We start from the raw sequence: 22,399 nt of genomic DNA, 5'->3' as shown, positions 1-22,399 counted from the left end.
ATGTGGGTGCTCCTGCTGTCTCTTCACGGAAACCAATTCTAGCCTACACAATTTCAAGAATAAAAAAATAATGGATGACATATGAAGGAAAGCCTCTGAGCCAGCCTGTGCAACCACGCCTTGTGCAGTGCAACCGGCATGGTGCATCTCGCGGCGTAGTTTCGTTTTCGCACCTTCACTTTGGGACAGATTGGGACCCATCCCACGGGTTGCCGTGCAGCGAAACTTGTGCACAAGTGTTCAGCTGTTTACGCCCCGTTAAGGTTAGCACATTAAAGGCAGCATTATACTGTCGGCGCTATACCTACAGGCATCATGAGACGTGAGTAAAACAAATTGGCAGTGGTTTAGCTCTGGTTAAACCTGGAGGGACGCGATAGCTACAGCTGGCTGAGTGGAACTTGGTCACGTGACCAACCATGTGATCAGCCACAGCGCCGCGACGCCGGCAGCTGCTCCGCACCACGTGACAGCGTGGCGGTGCCGCCACGCTAAAGGCTCGAAATGCTACCATAATGTAGCTATTGCTACAAAATGGTCCCGCTCGCGTTGTGCACAAAGGGATGGCTTTATGTTTTTCGAGGTGTCTTGTTACATTTTGTCAGCAGTGTGGTGCAGCATTGGTACCTTGTCGCTCCGGCACTGAGCAGCGGCGAGGAGCGTGTTGTGCGGCGCAAGAGCAGAAACTAGCTTGTCGTAGCATGACCTAAGAACATGCCGATTGCTGGCCAATAGGATGATTTTCAAATTTTCAATGGCAATGTTATCATATATTTGAATTTTGGCGTGAGAACCATTCGAGATAAGCGGTGGAAAACACGCCTGTTGAAGTTCGTGTCAAGCGAATAACTCGACCTCACTGATATTCTGAGACATGCGAGTTCAAGGTAATCAAGGTTTACATATTTGTGCTTGAAGTTGCTCTAAATTGATTACATCTGTGCTCCACAGCTGCTCTAGAATGCAATATTTGTGCTCCATAGCTACTCCAGGATGCATATTTTTCTTCTCCATAACCTACATTGGTTGTCCGACACCTGGTACTGTTACCTACAGCAGCTAGTACGTCAACAATTTTAGTTAATTTTAGTTAGAAAGTTGCATGTAAGCATGCAGAAGAGTAATAACGGAAATTGTTTGGCTAGCATAGGTTTTCTTGCTCGTGCTCTCTTTAAGCTGTGTTGAAAGAAAATAAAAGTTGCTGTAAACTTGTATTCCTGTGAACACACACAGGAAGTGAAAGATTAAGCATATCAGTTCTTCAAATGGATCCACCTTATTTCAGTTATTTCAATACTTGCGGATTATTCAGCTCCTGGCAACATCCTTGTCATTCCTACATAGTGTTAACTGCTGAGGTCTTACACTGTCACGACAGGTGGATTTTGACGATTTTTCGTGTTGCACAATTGTTTAACAACTCTTTGCTGAACACTGTGATTGCATTTTGCTTGGTGGAGGTCTTGGAAGAAACTGGTGTTGAGAAAGAGAATAAACTTTTATTTGTAGAAAAGGGTTGTTTGTATCATGGGTGATGCCCTTAGTTCAGGGCCCCATTGGTGAATGCCACAGAGTGCGCTCACAAGGTCGACCTCCATTCACCAATGAGCTCCGCCTCCCAGAAAGCACGGTTGGGTTTGGCGATGAGTTTAGCCCCATGGGGGTTTAAGCAGGTTCATGTGAGGTTCATCAGTTTCTACTGAGAACAATAATTTCTCTTTTAACACATTTCTTGCCAAGAACAAAGACATGTCCATGCGTCCAGGTGCATACTATATGGGTTTCTGATTTTTTTTTTGTCCGCGGGGAGGTGTTGCAGTAAGCGTTCATACATTAGTGGAGTAGCTCAGACTTACAGGAATGTTCCGCTGGCAGTTGTGTGTTGTGACAGCACTGGTTGGTGTTCATCGTCATCATCAGCCTGACTACACTTACTGTAGGGCAAAGGCCTCTCCCATGTCACTCCAGTTAACCCTGTCCTTTGCCAGCTGCGCCCGCCCTATGCCTGCAAACTTCCTAATCTAATCCGCCCACCTAACGTTCTGCCGCCCCTTGCTACATTTGCCTTCTCTTGGAATCCACTCCATTACCCTATGAGGACCAGCGGTTATCTTGCCTTCGCAGTACATGCCCTGCCCAATTGAGCCCATTTCTTTTTCTTGATTCCGACTAGGATGTCATTAACACGCGTTTGTTCCCTCACCCACTCTGCCCGCTTCCGGTCTCCTAACGTTACACCTATCATTTTCCTTTCCATGGCTTGCTGTGTTGTCCTTATCTTAAGCCGAACCCTTTTCGTTAGCCTCCACGTTTCTGCCCCGTAGGTGAGGGCAGAGGGCACACGCTGTTGCACATCAACCTACAGTCTCACTCCAGGCCCGCACCATTTTGTGCCTTGAATCTACTTTTACCCCTTAACGAACAGTGAAAAGCATGCCAGAGGCCAACAGTTTTGATGAGTCGCACTTGTGTGTTTTGTGGCACTCTTTGTCTGGTTTACAGTAAAGCAAGTAGGTTCTTGTCCAATGCAGTTTTTTTTTTCTTAGATGACAGTATGGGTTCTGAAAGATCATATTGGTGCATGTTTCATTTCTGAAATGTCTGTCACAAGGTGAAGAATTTTGACAGCATTTAACTCTTTTTGTTGCATAGCTAATGGTGAGCTCTAGTGTACAAATTGGCCTGTGCAGACAGCATAGAGCTTGGCTTCAAAACTTATATTGATAGAAGCATACTCTGGCCAGCCTCTGTGGTACAATTTTGAATAACTGCTTTAATTGAAGTATTTTTTGCTTCCATCAACTAACATGCTACTACTTAAGTTGTGATGTAGAACTCTACCCTTAGTGCTTTCTGTACTTTTGAGCTTCACTAGCAAATTGCATTGAAAGCATCAGCTTTGCAGAAAATTATTTTCTGGCATGCTTGGTAAACATTGAAAAGTTTTTGTTTGGGTTTTACATTTTTATACTCTTTGTTCTACATCGGCCATAGAAATGCCCATCTCTCGTGAATGTTTATAGATTTGGAAGTAACTAGCTCTGCAAGGTTTCCTTGCCAACCTCTATAGCAAATTCATTGTGTTCTTTTGTAACTCATGGCTTTCTTTTCAATGCATTGTTATCTCTAAAAATTTTAATTGTTCCACTTGGACAGATGGAAAGAAGTGGTAACTCAACGCTTTATTTATGAATTATATTGTTTTGTCATGGTGCAGGAGAAGATGTTACTGCGGCAGCACAATGAAGCGGAAAGCTTGCATGCTGTGCAGAAGTTGGACTGGGAATGGAAGCTCAAAGAACTCGGCCTTTGTGAAGTCAAGGCAACACCCGTCATTGATGACATTTGCGTGCCCAGTGTGCATGTTAGTGACGAGTTTGATGTGCTGCCTGCATGACATAGCCTACCAGTGAAGACGACATGCTTGGTGGACTGCTCTGAAGATGTGTGTGAAGCCGAGAACTGTATGGACGTTTTCTACGCGGTGTTAGTATTAATGGAAATGGGTAATTGTTGGTGTTGCAGCGCCACATGCTGGTTCACAAGACCTCACAATTTTTTAATGAGCATTCTGGAAGTGCGTGGCCACCAGCCTGATAGGAACCATTTTTGCCAGATGCAGTGGTGTGGTACTAGAAACATCAATGACCTTGCAGTATGCCCTCTGCCCTCATCCTTCCGAAGAATCATGCAGGGTTTCACAAAATTTTTTACAGTGGCAATTAAAGCATACTGCAGGTACGTAAAGGTAGGAATTTACCACAAGAATTGCACTGGTTTGCTGAATGAGTGGTCTGACACAGGCATTCCCCTTTTGCCTGTTAAGGAAACTTGTGATATTTGTTTGAAGTCCTTTCCGTAATGGTCGGTCATAGCCATCGGAGCCCGATTTTAAATTACCTGTAACGCGGTTTTACAGTGCCAGACGTGGTAGTTCAAATGGACTTTTTATTTTGCATCTTCAATGTCGCGCTGTGGAAGTCACTCAACGTGTCAACTTGTTACCCTATGGGATCTTGCATGATGCCGTAGTTTTAAAAAAGTGGTTTCCTTTGCAGATAAGGCAGCATTGCTACCTTTTAATATGCGATGTGCCCGTCGACGTTTCGAGTGTTTATAATTGTTTATAGGATACGGCGGCATTGAAGGTGTTCATCCCCGTATTTAGACATTTTTTTAATGGCATGTGTAAATAAACATTCTCACAGTAAGCCGAGTCTGTCTGTCTGTGAAAACTCCTAGTGGTACGGGCAGGGACACATTATTTTTAATTCTTGTTTTAGTCCCACAATAATTTTTGTCTCTGAAAACTGCCCAACGGCATGTGTGTGTGATCATTGGCTAAATTGAACTTCCAGCTTTGTGTAAGTTTCATAGGTTATAATGGGTGTAAAGCATTGCTAGTGTTTGTTGGGTTGTGCTGGCGGGTGTGTTGTCTCTGTCTGTGCTTGCTCTCAATAGGGTGCCTCGATGCCCGTGCTTCGGAAAACTACGCTGCGCCTTCGAGGAACTCTAGCTCGCAGCGTCGACGGCGCGCCCCCGCGCGAGATCGTTGTGATGACTGGTCATCAGGAAATGAAAGGCGCGGTAACTGTCACTTCTCGGTGGACACACCTACCGCGCCGTGAGGTGGATGAAGGTGGGAGGGAAAGAGGGAAAAAAGGCGCCGTAGTGGAGGGCTCCGGAATAGGTTTGACCACCTGGGGATATTTAACGTGCACTGACATCGCACACGGGCGCCGCCATCGAAACGCGGCCGCCGCGGTCGGGTTCGAACCCAGGTACTCCGGCCTAGTAGCCGAGCGCCTTAAGAGCCACTGTGGCGGGCGAAATCGAGGCATCAGTGTTTTCTTTGTGTATTAACAAAATTTAGCCGTGAAGGTTTTGTTTCTGAGCTAAAGATGGAAGCCGTAAACCACGTAAACGCTGCCTGCCATCATTTGCCTGGTGAACGTGTTGCAACGCGCTCCCGGACGGGTGTATGAATCACCCATTGGTTCAGGGCGATATGCTATGGTAAGCCTAACGAAGGGCGTCCCTATCTGCTGCTCGCGGCTCCCAACATCTTGGTTACTTCAGTGCTTGCGTGCCCGAGTCCCTGTGGCAGCGGCGATACGGATCGCGGGCACACGCTTTGCTGAACGAGACGGAAAACTACCGTAAAGAATCGTATTTCGCAGTTGTCGACTTTCTGGTAAGGGTGCCGTCGGCGCTTCACTTAACGAGATCTACATTGTTTGGTAGCTGTGGTGGTGTAGTATGGTGATCAAATTTGAGTGATAGCTTGATACCAGCAGCTTCGAATTACTCCTACTCTGCTCGCGCGACGGCGCGACTGTGACACTGTGGCTTGCGCTGCTTGGCATTGTCGGTGCGGGATGTTGCTGTTGTGTGCCGCTGCCGTCGTGCTCTCGTGTTTATGGTGATATGTGTAACCGCGTGGGTGTGTTTTGCATGTAAGAATCCCTTTGGGGTTTTCGCGAGGAGCATTGTTGGCCTCGCATCGCCCATCATTCGTTGCCGATGCCTGCGTTTACTATCGCACGGCCGTAGTTTTTGAGGCAGCCGATATTTCAGTAATGGTTTATCGTTATCTTGTCTTGTGTGCAGCTATGGAAGTGAACGTCTCGACAAGTCTTCCGAGTAATGTTTAGTGCGGCTGCCACGGTCCCACTCTTTCGTACTGATGGCAAACCTCAGGCGGCACTTCAATTTTGGGTCCCACAAGAGCGGATCCATCAACACATTTGGCCTGTCACACGGCCATCAGTCAAGCTCCGAAGGCATAGCGTTTCCCGACCATGCGTTTAGCAGGTCGGCGTTTATGAATGAAGTCTGCAGCTTCCTCGACCACTGTTCAGCGTACATTCAGGTAAGCAAATCATGTAATTACAGTCCAAAAAAGAAGCAAAGTACACCGTTATAGTGAAAATCGGTGTGAACTTAAATGCGTGTAGATGCTTGACCAGCAGCGTAGATAGTCTGCGTCGAGTTGCGTTATCATATGCACAGATCGAAAGTAAAAAATCTGCCGATGCCGTGTGAAGTGACCACAATAGATCAGTGTGCGTGTGCCCCCACCTGCTGGTGTTCTAACAGTAATTAAAATTACGCTGTGCCTACGGGGTGCAAAATAGCAACTCCTGCTTTGGAAATGCGTTTACTCTGGTCAACGGTAATGCATTTCCGAAACAAGCCTTAGCTTGAAGTTCGAGGAATTGAAGTTAAGCAGGCAAAATTTATGCAGAAACTAAGGTTCGGGCGGCAAGTGAATAGGAGCATGGGACCTCGTGTGTTTAAATGTCACTGTGGTGGCTAAAACAAACTTTCCTCCAGCACATATCTCCCAGTGGTGTTGAATTTCTCATCTTTAACCTTCCGTAGACCTTAGCCATGGTATTAAAGGGCCCTGACCAGGTTTGAGGTTTTTAAATAAGCGTAGCACGTAGTTTGGGTGGTTATGATCAACTTTGCAAAACATTTAGAGCCGTGGGCACACCATGCAAGGCAGAAAGTTCTAAGCCCGCTTGCACTCCATCTCAGTGTGACCAACCTTAGTCCATGCAGATGGCAGCAGCAAAGGCACACCTACACAATGTGCAAGTCTTGGTAATTTTCATTGGTCATTTATTCTGATTTACGGGTGACGTGTTGCTGTGGCATCTTGTAACCTGTGCTCTGCAGCCATGCGCTTTTGCTGTGTCACTTTCTGTACCCTGTGTCTCAGCTTGTTAGTGCTGGAGTGGAAGCTGTACGCATTGTGAGGCAACAGGTTCCAAATGTGTTGTTGGCTTGCTAGCACGTGAAAACAGCACACTTGTGGAAGCCATTCTTTGCTTGTGACTTCCGCTCGTCTTCGTGCAAGCTGCAAAACAGAGTATAGCCACTTTGTGTTTCTTTGGGGTTTGTGTATTACGTCGGGGTTGTTCTTTATTCATGTGCTTGCTTTTTTTTTCTCCTCATGGCTTTGTCATGCTTTCCCACTTGTAGTCCCTCTAGAGAGTGCATTGTGATCAGTCGCATCTAGGCAACTGTAATCTCTGTACACATGCTATTGGGCAGACACGTGTACAACATATACTTCTGACTCATCGTTGTGCCTTCTCCTAGCAAGGTGGACAAATATAAATTTTGCTTGTGGAGGCTAGTTGCCCCATTGAACAAGAGAAATTGTCTTGGAAAGGGCACTGCTGACAATAGCATGGTAAAATTTCTTGATTGCAGTGACTATAATGCTATTAATGAGCCTTTACAAAAAAGTTTTTCAGCACCGCATTCCTTAGACAATGCCTCACAACCACTGGGTGCAACAAGCTTGCAACCGGAGCATGGTCCCATTAAACAAAACTGACTGCTAAATGCCACCACTATGTGTAGTTTGAGTGCGAGTGAGCCACTAACTTAATCGGGAAAAGTCTGTGTATTCTTACTTGTTTCACATTTTATTCAAGCTACAGCATAAAATCAGTGGTGTGGCAGGGGTGTTAGTGATTCTTCGCATTGGCTACAATTGTACTGACAGTTAGTTCATCATGCTGTTCATTGCATTCAAGCCAAGCCTGACGTCACGTAAAAACAACTCTTAAGTCCAGACTGGGGTTTCATTTTTATCGGTTCTTTATTATTTTTTGTTCATTATTACACTGCTGTTTTGCTCTTTTTGAGAAGTGAACCAGAAAAGAATGTTTGGCTTGCGTGCCCACATCATAAGAAATGCCATTTTAATAGGCTGTGACTTCTTGCAATGCCCTTTCAGGGCAGTGGCGCATTGCTTCACCACTGCACCACTGTGCCAGGAGTGGTACAGGGACTCCCTGGGATCTATAAATGTAAAATAGATAATGACCAATTCCGCATATGTGGGCATTAACCCTTTATCGCTATCCGAACAACTTCTGTCCATGAACAGTGGATCCGAACACCGGACCCGAAGTGAAAAAGGAAGTGCTAGTGCTCCTAATTTGCATCTGACGTAACTACACAAATCGATCCTCAATTTTTTACCCCTCCTCTCTTGCTTTGATGCCTATTGATGTCCTTTAGTTTTGCAGCTTAAGTTGTGATTAGTTGTTGCTGTATCATAGGATTTGGGAGAACAACCGTTGGGAAATGTAGCCCCTCTTTTAGGTTTCCTGTGTGTTCAAACTAGTTTCTGTGAAAAAGCCTTAGTGTGTCTTCTATAGTCATATACTAGTCAAGAAAAAAAAGCAGCCTTTCCCCGTCAAAGGACCCCCTTCCAGCCAATGGCAACCTGCTGGCGTGGCAATGCAGGGAGTGGCAGATGAAAGAGGATAGTCCCCTACCTGAATTGTTATGCCATTCCCTGCATTGTCACGCTGCTCACGCTAGCAGTTCATGAGAATTGGCCGATGCCATTGTCTGGAAGGGGGTCCTTTGACGGGGAAAAGTCGCTTTCTTGACTTGCGTACGATAGTAGCTGTCACAAAGATGGGCACTCTTGTTAAGTGACCATGTGCAGTCTGTTGTATCATGAGAAACTGCCTCACCATATAGAAACATTAGCATATTTTCTTTACATGACTTCTGTTCAGATTAGTTATTGGAGGGCATTTTTTCAGAAAATGCTTTGTGCTTTTTAAACTCCTTTGGGGAAATGGTAAAAGCCTGTTTGCAATTTTTAATGAGTTATGTGATTTCACTAATACTTCATAAACCATTTTTTTGGACATGGCATGCGGGCTTTAGTATATGAGGAATTGCTTTCGATTGGTTGCTGTTCTAACTAGATATCACTGATGCAGTGTGAGGCATGTGCGTATTGGTTAAGGTGAAAGTGCATGCAGGATCTAAGCTCTGTTTTTTATATCTGCTAGATTTTTTCTCACAGTGCGTTTTTATTCTGCAAGGCATGAAACCCATAAGAAGTCCCAAGTTTTACCATCCTCACTGATGTGCGCATCACTCCTTTCTTTTTGCAGGCACTGAACTCTTTTTGTAGCTCCAGCAGTGTCTTGGCTAAAAGTTTGGTACGAGTTTTTCACAATGTTCCTGTTTACCGAGAAGTTGCTGCTCTCTTCCTTGGTGCGTGGGAGGACCTGGGGAGAGTCACAGCAGCTGCGAGTGCTGCCGTGAAGACTGAAACTTTGATGACACTCCAGGATGTCCTGAACAAACTGGAAGGAGAAGCTCCAGGGGATGAATCAGCTGCACTCACGGAGAGCATTCAGGTCTTTAGCTACATTCTTTTGAAGTGGTCAGTGCATGCTTGAGTCTCAAGTGAAGTAACAGGGTGCTGTTACCAAGTGCATCTATGTGTCCTAGACTTCATTGATCTCCAGGCTCATATTTAAGTCATGCAGAAGGGTGATGATGAACACGTGCCTGTCACCAGAAAAGGAGCAAAAAAGGTGGGGAGCCTTGTCAGCAAGCGCAACCGCAGAGGCGCTGCTGTGATCATAGTGGCCAGGCTGTTCTTATAGTGGGGCTAAATGCCACTTACAGTTTAGCGAGTCGCACTAATGGAACTAAGCTATCTCTTAAATTATGTTTAAAAGGAAAACAAAGCTCGGTGTTTTTTGGTTTTTTGGTGATGGGCGACATGGATACATCTCCTCTTGTGGAACAGGAAGCTTCGAGCGCCATTTTGTGCAGTGTCAAAAAACCATTGATAACTGAAGGGGCATGCATAGTTTTACCACAGGGTGTTTTATGATGTATGCTTTATTTGGCAAAGTGGCCAATATGTCTACTAGGCACGGAATTCAATTGTTTCTTGTTTTGATCCCTGCTGTTAGTATACCAAGTATGCAATAACAGCTGAGTTCAAGAAGCCTGGCCTCATTATGTCTGTTTGCAAAAGCAGTTCTACTGACATCAACTTGCGCAGAGTTGGAAGACGGCAATGCGTACATGTCAATGGCACTGACACCCAAGATTGCAGTACTTTTTGTAAATGCTTTTGAACATGAAGAGTATGATGACTTTTCTTGCATGGAAAGCATGCTTTTTCCCGGTGCATAGGTGTTGCTTTACTTTCTTTTTACTGTCAAGATTGCCACAGAACAGAATCCGGGCTGTCGTACCATCATTAATTTTTCCAGAAGGATTGGTGTGTATAAAAATTGGAGACACATAGGAATAGGACAGTTATGGCAATTTTATTGACAGCTCACATAAGCAGAGTCATCATATTTGGTTGGCCATGCAAAGAGATGCATCCTGCACAGTGGTGTGAACAGAAAATAATTTTTTCTGAAGATGACCTGTTATTGTACAAGTTTTGAGATTAATTTGCCAATGTTTTTTTCAGTAGTTCATATTCTGTATCAGCACACATTTAAAGGCATGAAAAGTTTATTTTAATCAAATTTCGGTATACTTAAAATCAGTAATACTGTAGTCTACTGCACCTTATTTTTGATCAGTTCAACCATGTCATGTTGACTGTTAGCCTTCTGGGGCCCATATTCTTTTCTTTTTGTCGGTTTTATTGTCTGCTCTACGCAGTACAAATTTCATTTAGTCAGTGCAGTGGCTGGAACAACTCTTTGTGTTCTTCTATGGGCTTGTGAACTTTCGGTGAAGCGAGTGGGGCCAGAAATAGTGGATTGTGTGTTGAAGTGCAGGCATACGAGTGGAAAAAATGTACAGCGAGCTGCTGGTGGCATAATGCGTGCCACGAAAAGTACGGCTATACCAGCGGAAAGGAGTTCACGGAGAAACGGCACTATGCCAGGCAAGTGACAGCACTGTCCATGCCATGCCATTCGTAGTCTTTGCAGGAGTGCGTGCAGTTCTGCCTCCAGGTGGCGGCACTGACGCTCCGCACATGACTAAGCCGGATGGGCTTCATTGGTCTTCCTGTTGCACAGCACATGGCAAGCCACAGAAAATGGCTTCAAGAGCCATTCATTGCGTGGCATAAAAACCAGCCGCTCGGCAGCTTCCATAGCACGCATTTTTCCGCTGGTGCGTTCGTACCTTTACAGTCCTGCTCTGGCAATCACCATATAAAGTGCGGTCTGGGAAGGTTTCTATAGTTCTGAAGTTCTGAAATCCTAGCCACTACGTCGGAAAAGTGGCAGCCCCATTGTATGGCAATGCTAACATCGAGATTTAATGTGGAATATTTAATGAGGAATCGAGATTTAATGAGGAATCTATGTTGTAATAGGTTTACCATGTTTCCAAGAGGAGGTTGGTTTTTGGCTGCCTCCTCCTTTTACCAAAGGCTTGTCTTTACAGGCTGTGGGCTCATGCTTGGGATCCTACCTGGAGCTGCAAGTACAGTTTTCTTACTCTGCTTGGAAGGCATTGAGCAAAATTTCCAAAAGCTTTCCACAAGACAGGAATTCCAGCAAGTCAGCAGCCGCAAAGTCTTCAGCTGAACTTGCAGCCACTATCAAGAAGCACTTCGCCAGCTTGTTGCACAAGTTGGGAGCTAGTACAAAGCAGGTGTGTATCAATTATGTGTGCTGCAATGGTTCGTTGCTTAGCTGTAAGGCCATGGATATTTTTCGCAACTTTCACGGGCTATAGGGGCTGCTGGTAATCCAATATGGCTGCCCTTGAGGGGATAGGGCTGCCACAGCAGTGTCAATTTCTATTTTGATTCCGTTTCGGATCCTCGTGTTCGCAATATAAGCTCAGTTTAAAAACCAGCCTACAATTGGCTGGGATCGAGAAGCGAGTCAAAAATTCGTTTTAGTAGAATGGGAAGAGGTTGTAAACGCTGGACATGTAACATGTTTAGCAGTCAGAGTGTCGTCGGGCATAGTGTGAGAGCTATGCAGTCGGGCATCAGAACAGCGGCAAAAACCGTGTACGGGCTGCAGAAATCTGGAAGTCAACGTATCTACACAGAAAAACCCCTTCAACACTGCCTGCCGACCATGTTATGGTGGCAGAGATTAGTGGCAGCACTGGAGATTTCCCCAGTCAGAGATATCCCCGGAACACTCCCTATACGCTTCTAAATTGCACTGCCACAGCGATTAAGGGATTAATGTCAGTTCACTGAAGCCGCAGCTTGGCAGGTGCAACGCACCTCCCGTGTGTAAACGCAGCAACGGGAGGTGAAGCACCTGTTGTGACAACATGTGCCGACTGTTCAGCCTTGATAAAGCGGCTTGCCACTGAACCCACAAACTTTACTAGATACGGCGCCAGCTGCACGCAAACGCACCCCCCCCCCCCCCCCCCCCCTCGTGAATTATCGAGCACACTGATCTTCTTGAAAAATGCAACTTTCTCATTGCACATTCGGTCTGGTGAAAGCTATGCTCTGGCTTAGAAAACCTCACTGATGCCGTCCGGGTGCAGATTTTAGAGTTTCTTGACCCCATTCCATATCAGTGCATCACCGGGGTCTCGAATCTGAGATTCTTTTTGTCGTGCCAGGGTGATGTCAGACATGAAGGTGAGCAGAGAAAAGAAGGCAAGATTTCTTTACAACATAATGCCATCGCATGCGTTTAGTTTGCAGTGCTTGTATGTATATATATATGTAAACTTATGCAGGCACTCCAACGCATGAAGTAAATCGCACGATAAGCAAATCTCAACGAACAAATGTTATGCTACCCGATAAGTTTTGCAAAAAACAACTATTCTCAATTCGGCGCAAAAAAGAAGATTGGTCGCCGTACAGCAGCCCATCCAGAATATAGGCGACGGATCAAGATTTTATTATGAGCCGATTGTACTCCACATGCCACTTCTTATGAAAAAAAAGGAATTAAAAATACGCTTAACAACAATCCTGATGAAGCTATTGTTATCTGACAAAGGCAAGAGAAGTACCACGCGTCCATTCCCCAGCATTGTCAAAAGAAATAACTTCAAAATGATAGCATGCATGCTGTACACACTACTTCACTGGGTTTATTACTGGCCTTCTGATTTGCAATTTATCTTTGGTTCACGTGGGCAGACTCGTGTTGCTGTACAGAGCACAATATAATAATGTAGGAGTCGTAGAATTGCAGTCGCTGCAGTACTACCTGTTCATTCCAAGCACCCTAGTGCATCTTCAAACGTCAATTTTGTATTTCATTTTTGCCGCATGCAAACAAAACATGTTAAAAACGAAAGATACAGCGCATGCGAATGAAATAACGCTCGACCGCTCTTCGCCGTCTTAGCACTATCCTCTCATCGCGGGTTCCGTCGGGCGCCGTGTGGCGGCGCCACCTTTCGTGAAAGTTACAAATATTTGGTTAACCAAGGTCTTACCTTTGTCTCTTCTTACAGTTTTTTCTTTACTTTTGTGTCATAAATTGCATTCCATTTGCATCAAGACTATGATAATTTTACTGGCTATGTACCATATTTCCTGTTTTATAAGTCACGGATTTTTTTTTTTTGTCGGTGCAACCTATACACCAATGCGGCTTATATACTGATATATGATGATCCGCTTCCTTGGGAACCCAGCTGCGCATGTGCAGTGGAAAGTGTGCGCTCCCCTGGGGCCATCTGCACACGCGCAGATGGACGTGGTTCATGGAAGCAGAAAAATTTTGTTCTATGGGTAGAATCTCATAACCTCGAAACAATCGGACTGAATGCGGCAGTGGCACAAAGCGAGTGCTGCTACCACATCCACTCTAGTGATATTCTCAGAAGTTTCGATCTCGGCGTTGCATCTGTATGGCTTTGCATGCATCGTTTTTGCTCAACATGATGCCGCTTCCGAGGCAAAAAGCTACGATGCACAATTCAAGTTGTGTGCCGTTGAATATGCGCCGGGTGACATGAACCGGGCAGTATGTAGACAGTTCGACGTGAGTAAAAAAATTACTCAGGACTGGCACAGACCTGCAAAGTACTGTGATCGATGAAGCCAGCAAAAAAGGCAGGCTGCATGAAGAAGGCATGCTTGTCGGAGCATGTTCCACAAGTGAAAGCAGCGCAGATGCGCTGATGGCGCCAGAGCATGGCGCGTCGTGTCAACTGCAGTCGCTTGTTGCAATTGTAGACGTTCCTCTTACGGCAGTTCGTGCTTTACTGTCACGAAACTTTTCTGCTAGTTTTCGTAACTCAGTACAAACTAACAGGCACATTGAGTTTGTTATATCAAGGTTAATCGCCGCAGCACCTTCCTTAAATGGAGGTCTCAAATACATGCGCTTTAATGGGAGCAGCGTTGAGGAATTGAGAAACTTTGTAATATCGAGGAATTCACTATATGGAGGTTCGTTTATACACTATATGGAGGTTTAACTGTACTACTGAGTTTTCAAAGAAGCCTCATATCTTAACATGCTTATCAGCAACTCAATCTAGGCTTTGAAGATACCGCCACAGTGGCTCAGTGGTTATGGTGCTCGCCTTCTGACTTGAAAGACGTGGGTTTGATCCCGGGTTCGGTCTAATTTCGATGGAGGCAAGATTCTAGAGGCCCATGTACTGTGCGATGTCAGTGCACGTTGAAGAACCCCTGGTGGTCGAAATTTCCGGAGCCCTTCTCTACGGCATCCCTCATAGCCTGAATCGTTTTGGGACATTGAACCCCCATAAACCATAAAGATATCCTCTTTTGAAAGAAATATACTATGGCACTGCCCGGCCTACTGGGGATGTCAAACCCCCATAAACTAAATTAAACTACCTTCCACAGTGTTGACTTTAAGTCGGGCAGTGGCTATGTTCAGTCTTAAAAAAGTGGCAGTCATCTACAAGGTCATGTCCATCTAGGCAAGGTTGTAAGGCAGAGCTAGGTACAAGGAATTCTGTTATTCGCCCTTGAAAAGTATATGAACAATGACATTTACAGTGGGGATGAGACCAGATTATGTTTCCAAATTCTTCATGGGTCTCCTTTCAGTTTGGTTTATGGGGGGTTAACGTCCCAAAGCGACTCAGGCTATGAGGGACGCCGTAGTGAAGGACTCCGGAAATTTTGACCACCTGGGGTTCTTTAACGTGCACTGACATCGCACAGTGCACGGGCCTCTAGCATTTCGCCTCCATCGAAATGCTGGAGGCGAAATGCGACCGCTGCGGCGCGTCTTTTGAGTCGGCAGCTGACCGCCATAACCGCTGAGCCACCGCGGCGGCACTACACTTGTGAAAGGAGACCTCTGAGAGGGTACCGTGCGCAGCGAAAAACTGCGGAAGGAAATTTGTAGTGAGATGGCGCAGAGAAGGGCGGGGGATGAGGGCGAACTTAAATTTTGGGCAGGCATGGAGCTCTGTGGCTTTTCTGTGTGCTGTTCAGAGAGGTGTCAGTCAGATTGATGTAGAGCTTGCAAAACTGATGGATAAATGCCTTTTGTGAAGCAGTATTACAGGCTGTCACAGTACTTTTTTTTGGCTACTGAAAATTTCTTTGCATCTGCCTTGTGTTTTTCTAACCTAGTTGTTGCTACACATATGTTTTATAATATAATCTCATAAGTTGGTTCAGCTACTGACAACATTATGTAATTAAATTATTTTCAAGACTGCTTTTTTTGTTGCCAGTCTAAAACTTGCTGCTTAATTGCTTTATTTTAAAAATTGTTGCATGATGGTCCTTTTTTATTGTAGAATGCTGAAGTACAACATTAGCCTCGTGCAGTGTGCTCACTGTTTGCAATATAGGCATGCTGTGTTGTGTAATTTGAAAAATCAGTCCACATTACTGAAGTAATCGTTTCAACTTTTAAAAATTTTTGATAGAGAGAATTGTTGAGGTCATCTTTTAGCACTGACCGGATGCAGTAAACCATTGTCCAGCAGTGGACTGAACTCTGCTGGTGATGATGTTGTAATTATACTCCATCTCAGTCATTCCTTGCAGCACTACCAAAGCTGTGTTGGGTGCACAGGCAACGTTATGGCCATATGGGATGTGCCATATGGCCATATGAGATATTGCACGCTAATTAAAATAGCATGCTTCATAGTGTACATGCGCCAAACGCTATTTCAAATCTAGCCTTAACTTACGCTCGCATTACGTACACTATTTCCAGGGTTTAGCATACGTGAGTCTTGCTTACACTAAATTATAGTTTTAAGCATGGCAGCGTGCTTGAAGCAAGACCCCTCGCTTCGGAGTGAATTCGTCGTTACTGTGCTTTTCAGAAAGTGCATTCACTGGTCATAGATGGGGCATTGGGCTTTCATTTCGTCTCATCTGGCCTGTAATAAAATGTATGAGCAATAAATTTGCTTTATTTTCTATTTAGAGTGACAATTCTGCCACTTCTAGGCTGTAAGAGGAGCGTTGGTTTGTTTACAGAAAGGATTCCCCATTCTCACAACCAAATGGCGCCTCTAGGCTAAACTTATCATTGCGTCTCCGTTTGCATACAGTGAACTAAATGTGCTAATGTAACAAATGGTGTAGCATGCCACAAAATGCTTGCGTTTAGTGTACTTGAGTGTGCATACGCTTATGGTACGTAGGCAGCGTTGATTTCTACTCTTTTCTAACTATATCAATGTACGCCGTGAGCAGACTACATGCAGACGACGAGGCGTGGAGGAACACGTTTAATGCGCTTTCTTGATTGGCGGTGGAGGTCTCTGCCTTCCATAGTGCTGCAAGGAGCTTATGAGATGTAGTATTGGTGACTTTTGAGTTGTCGTTGTTAATGCTATTCGAGGAAAGCAAACTTCTCACTGGGGTGCTCTTTTGACCTTTGTAGGGTTCTCTTGCTAGTGGCATTGTTACGGACAGCCAGCAGAGCCAGTTCTATGTTGAGGGCACGGTGCCCGCCCCCAGCAGCCTGGCCCCTGCACCCGAAGGGCCTGCTCAGCCTGGCGGCAAGAACCTTGCTTGGACGCATACTTCTGAAGAGCTCATGGGGTCTGGCAATGGTAGCCAGCCAGCTGTGCAGCCTGGACAATCAGGTGACTTTCCTTTTCATGAACATTGACACTTCAATATTGAACAGGCCTTTTTGTTCAGTGTCACTCAGCTTCGTTGGATTCTCTCTAGACATAGGTTTTCATTTAGATGATTGGGTGGTCTGAAACGCTCTTCGACCGTCTATACTTGTTTTGAGACAGAATAAGGTTATTAGAACACTTTTGGAATCTACTGAGCAGGAAGAGCAGAGCACAGAATCAAAAGGGGGAAAACTGGTTCTGTGCAGTATAAAACTGCACTGGAAATAATTTTAGTTGCTGTTTCATCTCAAGGTGACACTTATTGTGTTTTTAAACCTCGTTCACACTTCATTGAGCTCTACCGTTTTCTGAATCTCTGCTTTATGCTTTATGAATGTCTAATTTTAAGTACCCATATTTGGCTGTGGCAGGGTTCTCAAAGAGAGTTCTGCAGAGCACTGGGGTTCCTTGGAGTGCTTTTCGAGGTTTCCTGAGTAGCTCAGTTGATGCATGCCGTAATTGTTCATTGCGGACAGTTTTTCTGTACAGCCAGTCATTATTAATCGATTTTGGGCATTTCTTGAGCTGCCATGTGTCTCCAAGCTCCTTTTTAGGTAGGTAGGGATAGGCAGGTAGGGATAGGAGCCAAGACATGCGGTGTTCCACAATACCTTTTGAAAGTCATCTGGGTTTCCCTTAGTCTAAAAATGATTGAGAACCCCTAGGCTTTGATAGCCTCAGCTTTTCCATACTTTGTGTTCTAAGAGTAAAAAAAGATAAGGTTGGCTCAGAGTGCTGTTTGGCATGAGTGGTTTTAGTGCATATTGAAAATGTGGCGCAATTGGCTACAGGCTGGAAACATAAGTGCTTGAAAAGGTGGCTGTGCATTGTGTGACTTCACAGTCATTAATAATACAGATACCTTTATTTCAACATCTAGGATGTTAGAGGTGGACCCAAAAAGCCTATGACTGGCTTCACAGAGGGGTGCACCCTTACATACTGAAAAAGCGGCAGCAACAGAGCACGGACAGAGCTCTGTTGCTCAAAGGCCATACCTTCTTTTGCAAGGGCTTTATGCTGGCCATGACGTTTTTCAGTACCTTAATGACTTAGCATTAATGACAGCCTATTTACTCGATTCTAAGCACCCCCTTAAAGAAAAATGGTACAGACATTGAACCCATCACTTGTGTCTGATACTCTCACTGCCACTCAAGTCCGTCGTACCGCTTGAGTCACCGCTATTAGTATCCCACAGCAGATCTTCTGTTCCGTCGAAGTGGTTTATAACCGAACACTTCTTAAATGACTTGGCCGCAACGTCGACTTGAACCCGCTTCCACGCGTCCGAAATCCACCTTGCGATGGTTGACGAGGACACTTTCTGCAGCTTTCCCGTCGGCGTATTCTTCTCGTCAGGGTTCCACCCCCACTCTTTGTACTCCTGTCAAAGATTAGCTTTGAAAGTTTTGTTGACTGAAACCTCAAGGGGTTGCAGCATGCACAGGTGTCGTACCGCCTGGAATCACAACCAAGTCGCAATTGCTGTTCTGAAGCTTAGTCTTCACCTCTGGGGTAAGATGGCCGCGAAACGCGTCCAACAGAAGCATCAACCGCGTGCCTGCAGGTCCAGCGAGCAGTGCTCCCTGGTGCTGCTGCCACACGACTTGAATCCAGTTTGACATCAGCTCTGCTGTTGTCCACCCTTTTTTCTGGACTCTTATGATGACACCTTTAGGAAAACATTTACTTTTTGGCATGTTTTTCCTTTCAGGATGATGTATGGCGAAAGCTTTTGGCCGTCAGCTGCTATGCACATCACTTTGACATGCTGCTTCTCATACTCTGTCATCTTCACCTTCACTTCTCGGGCTCCTACTCATTAACAGTGCACGCCCTCGGCATGTCAGAATACAATGGCATCTCATCAGCGTTGCCTATCTGGCCTAGCTCGTAGTTTTGTTCCCTGCGGAGGTTCATCGCATTTATTTCCATTTCTTCTCATCATACGCTCCACACAACCCCGGCTTGCACGAGACACCGTGTGGGGAATCTGCATTCTTGTTGCTATCTCCATCGCTTTTATCTGGATTGCATTGGCAGTGGCAGTGAAGCCCCTACATCGTTCACTGTGAACAAACTCGCAGACTTCTTCAATTTGCGGATGTCGGCCCTTGTGCAGTCCTGTAACTTCTTACGTGTTGAGGTGCCTTTTATAATCTGGTCCCGCTGCATCCTCCACTTGGTGATGCAGGCTCTGTCCATGCCGAATTTCACGGAGGTACTGTGGTTGCCATTATCTTCAGCAAACGCGATTACAGTTCGCTTGAATTTCAAGCTGCAGGCAGCCTTCTTCAAACTCATTCCAACTTCCGTTAGGGGTGTCAAACAACTGACAGCAAACAAACCAAAGCGCGCCCGCGATGCCCGCGAAACCTGCTGAGCGCTGCCGATACCAGGCCCATGTGACAACACGCTGGTAGAGTTATTGGGGTCGCTCTCAGCCGGTTTTTGGCCTTCTGTGCCGCCATTTGTCATGTAGTGTTGGAATGGAGCAGCATGAGAAGCCAGAGGTCGCGCCGCGTCGCGCCACCTTGGGACTTTTGACAGCTTCAGCTCGATCACAAAGTGAGCAAGCACTCTGTGATCACGGCGTCTCTCATAGCCGGCGTCTCAAGCACGGCGTCTCTCATAGCCTGAGTCGCTTTGGGACGTTAAAACTCCATAAACCAAACCATTTTCTTATCTCACTCCTTCTGCAGCATTGCTGTTACCGACCCCGTGCACTTTTTTGTATGCCACAGCAAATGCGTGCAGCGCCGATATCTGGCCATCTCTGCGCCACAGTAACGCGTTGCAAAGCTGTGTCGTTTGAAAATGTGGCCTTGGACTTTTTCAGTCTCAAGTCAACAGACGGGTGCATTTTGCGCATATGTGCCTTTTAGTCTGTGGGAGGCAACGCGCAGCCTGTGATGCATGCGCGATGCCGATATCTGATTATTTTCCACACCGGCGAAAAAAGCATGTTCCCGTAAGATGGCTTCCCCACACTTTTGCACAAAGGTACACGGAAGCCATCTTACGAGGGGTGCGCGTTTTTGTGGAAGAGTATTTTATAGTTATTTTTTGCATTGACAGTGCCGCATGGATGCCCTGTGAGTACCATTGCGCGGGGTCACTGTAGTTCGTGGTTGCTGTGAAAGTTTGTCTTGGCCGAAGGACACGCGAAACAGTTTGTCTTAAGCAGATTTTATTTATTTTGAGTCCTATGGGAAACTAACCAAATGATCTCCTCTTAGAATCTGTCTTAACGGGAGTCTGCTGTGTCATGTACGGTAAGTCAGAATTATTGGAGTCTAAAATGTTGGTCAGCTACCATAGTCTCAGTATACAGTAGAACTCTACTGTCAAGTTTTTCGTGGGACCACGGGAAAAAATATGTCATCCGGGAAACATACTAGCAGAATACAGCCCCTGAAAAAATTTTACGCTTGTGTCTGCTTTTCTTTCTTTTTTCTGTTAATTGTGAGTGAAGCATGCTTGTCTTGAATTTGCAAAGCTTAGTGGCTGTCAGGATCAGGCAGCGATGAGGGTGGAGCACGCGTGCGTGGAGCGGGCAAAGTTGCTGCACGCATGCGCTTATGCGCTTTTTTTTGCCATGGCCGCTTTGATTCTCTACAATTCTTCGCTGTTGGAATCTAGATTTTGTGCCTCTTAAGTCCAACCAACAAGAAAAAAAGGAGGTGACAGAAACAAAAGCCTCAGAGCCAATCCACGCAACAGCTGCTACAAAATTAATGCCATCCTTAAGCGTAGTGGCTTCAGTATGGGCACAGCACACTGAAACCTCCGAACACAGTGGCGGTCAAGTTCAAGGCCTCTAGTTTGCCGCGATTCCGCAAAAAATTGCTGATTTAAACATTTGTCATAGAACAGTTTGTTAGCAGCCACATTCTCTTTTTCAGTGCTATTTTCATAACAGACATCGGTAGGAACAAAATATGATGGAAAAATCACTATTTTGCCTTATTTGCACTTCACTTCACTTTATTACCTTAAAGGCCTCCGTGATTGGGGGTGTTACATAAGGGGTGGGTTACATGTATAAAACAGATTTATTAAACAAAGAAAACACGTAAGGTAAGGCACGAATGTAACACGAGCAGGGAGGTTTAGAACTTGAGAATTTTTAAAGAAATATAACAATTTGAGTGCAATCTCATACTGTTCAGGCCAACCATAGCTGAGTGCCTCCTTCAAGAAGAATGCAGACGGCACAGAATACAGAATCAGCGGATGAGTCATCGTTATTTAAGAGGCAATGCTTAAGATGCTAATGCTATAATTGAGCAGCATTGTCAAGCCTCGGATACTTTAATGCATGCAGCCTCTGTTACCACCATGCTGCCGCTACATGGTGTTCCGAGCTGCCCAGTCCTGTGCCCATTTGCCCTTTTTGCTCTTCCCTACTCCACTCAACTCTTTCAATGCCCTCTTCTTAACAACCTGCACTGCCTTGTTTCAATATCCATAACCACCTTCTCCCATGCATTCCACGCCACACTCTTTGCCCCAAGGTCGTTGAAAAGCTGGGTTCTCCTTGTTGCTCACGAACCTGGTGGTGAAGGTCACTTAACCTACCTTGAAAAGCTCGGAAAAAAGAAATATTCACACTACAGGGCAGACCGCTTATAATGTACTACAGTCATACCCACTTATAACAATATTGCAGTGCCATCGAGATACCATTGTTATGACCGCTAATTGTCATATAACTTGGTTGTGATAAAAAAGGAGAGGATGACAAACTTGGAGCATTTATTGACAGGAAAGACCCGGAGGGGTTTGGTTGTTCTAATGCCTGTAAAAGCTCGTTAATTTGATATTCAAGTTACCGGAAAAATGTTCGAATTATCAAATAATCCTGAAAAACTAGAAAAACCGCTTGCATCATGGTATACTTGTTTGGGGAAAGGCTGTACAATGATTGCTTGCTTTCGAGATGAGAATGGTGCGATGAGTTTTTTTTTTTTCACATTTTTCATAAATGCTTTATTGCATGCATACTGTCGGGAGCGGCAAAGCAGCATTGCTGAAAAGTGGTAAGGGCCTCCTCGACAATCTTCACGGTGCGACGTGCAAGCGCTGGAGCTGCACTGCTACTGTGTCATACCTCTCACAAACAGCAGCATCACGTGTGAGGAGGCTTCACTGCACAAACAGCAGAATGGCACGTGACGAGCACGCAGTTTCGGCACACTGGAAAAACCGGAGAAGGAACCACGTGGACGAATGCGATCGGGCCAGTCATTGCCCGAAATGGCGCACAGCAGAGCTCAGTTAGCTGGTTGCTACGGGCTTTCGCGAAGCTCAGAAAAGCGAAACTGAAACTACGCGGTCAGACTAAATTTTAGACGGGGCCGTGCGTTTGTCATCATGCCCAGCATTGTCTCGGGTCTACAGCACAGAATTCAGGTTTGAACAGGGCTATTTGGTCGATCGCTTGCCGAGCCAGTCATACCTGGACGCAGCCTTTCTTCGGCAGCCCATTCAGATTAACCAGTGCGAGACCCGTAATGTCTGAATTAGCGAGCATATGATGCCATGTACTACC

At 45.5% G+C, this 22,399-nt stretch overlaps 2 protein-coding genes across 10 annotated transcripts in view; both read left to right on the top strand.

Annotated features, from left to right (window-relative positions):
- Positions 1 to 4,211, top strand: part of LOC144113505 (uncharacterized) — a 52,050-nt gene extending 47,839 nt beyond the window's left edge. For all 6 annotated transcript variants that reach the window (XM_077646604.1, XM_077646602.1, XM_077646606.1 and 3 more), the window contains one exon: positions 3,218 to 4,211. In XM_077646604.1, coding sequence (XP_077502730.1) covers positions 3,218 to 3,397 — 180 coding nt within the window. In that variant the 3' untranslated portion in view covers positions 3,398 to 4,211. The remainder of the gene's footprint in view (positions 1 to 3,217) is intronic.
- Positions 4,212 to 4,804: 593 nt separating this feature from the next.
- LOC144113504 (uncharacterized) overlaps positions 4,805 to 22,399 on the top strand; it is a gene marked incomplete at its 3' end in the record, with an annotated part of 43,944 nt that continues 26,349 nt past the window's right edge. Inside the window, 5 exon segments of one of the 4 annotated variants that reach the window (XM_077646600.1) lie at positions 4,805 to 5,016; positions 5,611 to 5,872; positions 8,940 to 9,188; positions 11,206 to 11,415; positions 16,599 to 16,803. In XM_077646600.1, the coding sequence (XP_077502726.1) occupies positions 5,687 to 5,872; positions 8,940 to 9,188; positions 11,206 to 11,415; positions 16,599 to 16,803 (850 nt within the window). 4 annotated transcript variants of the gene reach the window in all.

The sequence above is a fragment of the Amblyomma americanum genome, chromosome 1 (assembly GCF_052857255.1).
Source record: "Amblyomma americanum isolate KBUSLIRL-KWMA chromosome 1, ASM5285725v1, whole genome shotgun sequence".
In the NCBI taxonomy this organism is placed as follows: Eukaryota; Metazoa; Arthropoda; class Arachnida; order Ixodida; family Ixodidae; genus Amblyomma; species Amblyomma americanum.
Note: the sequence above shows the minus strand (reverse complement) of the source record. Positions and strands in the feature narration are given on the sequence as shown.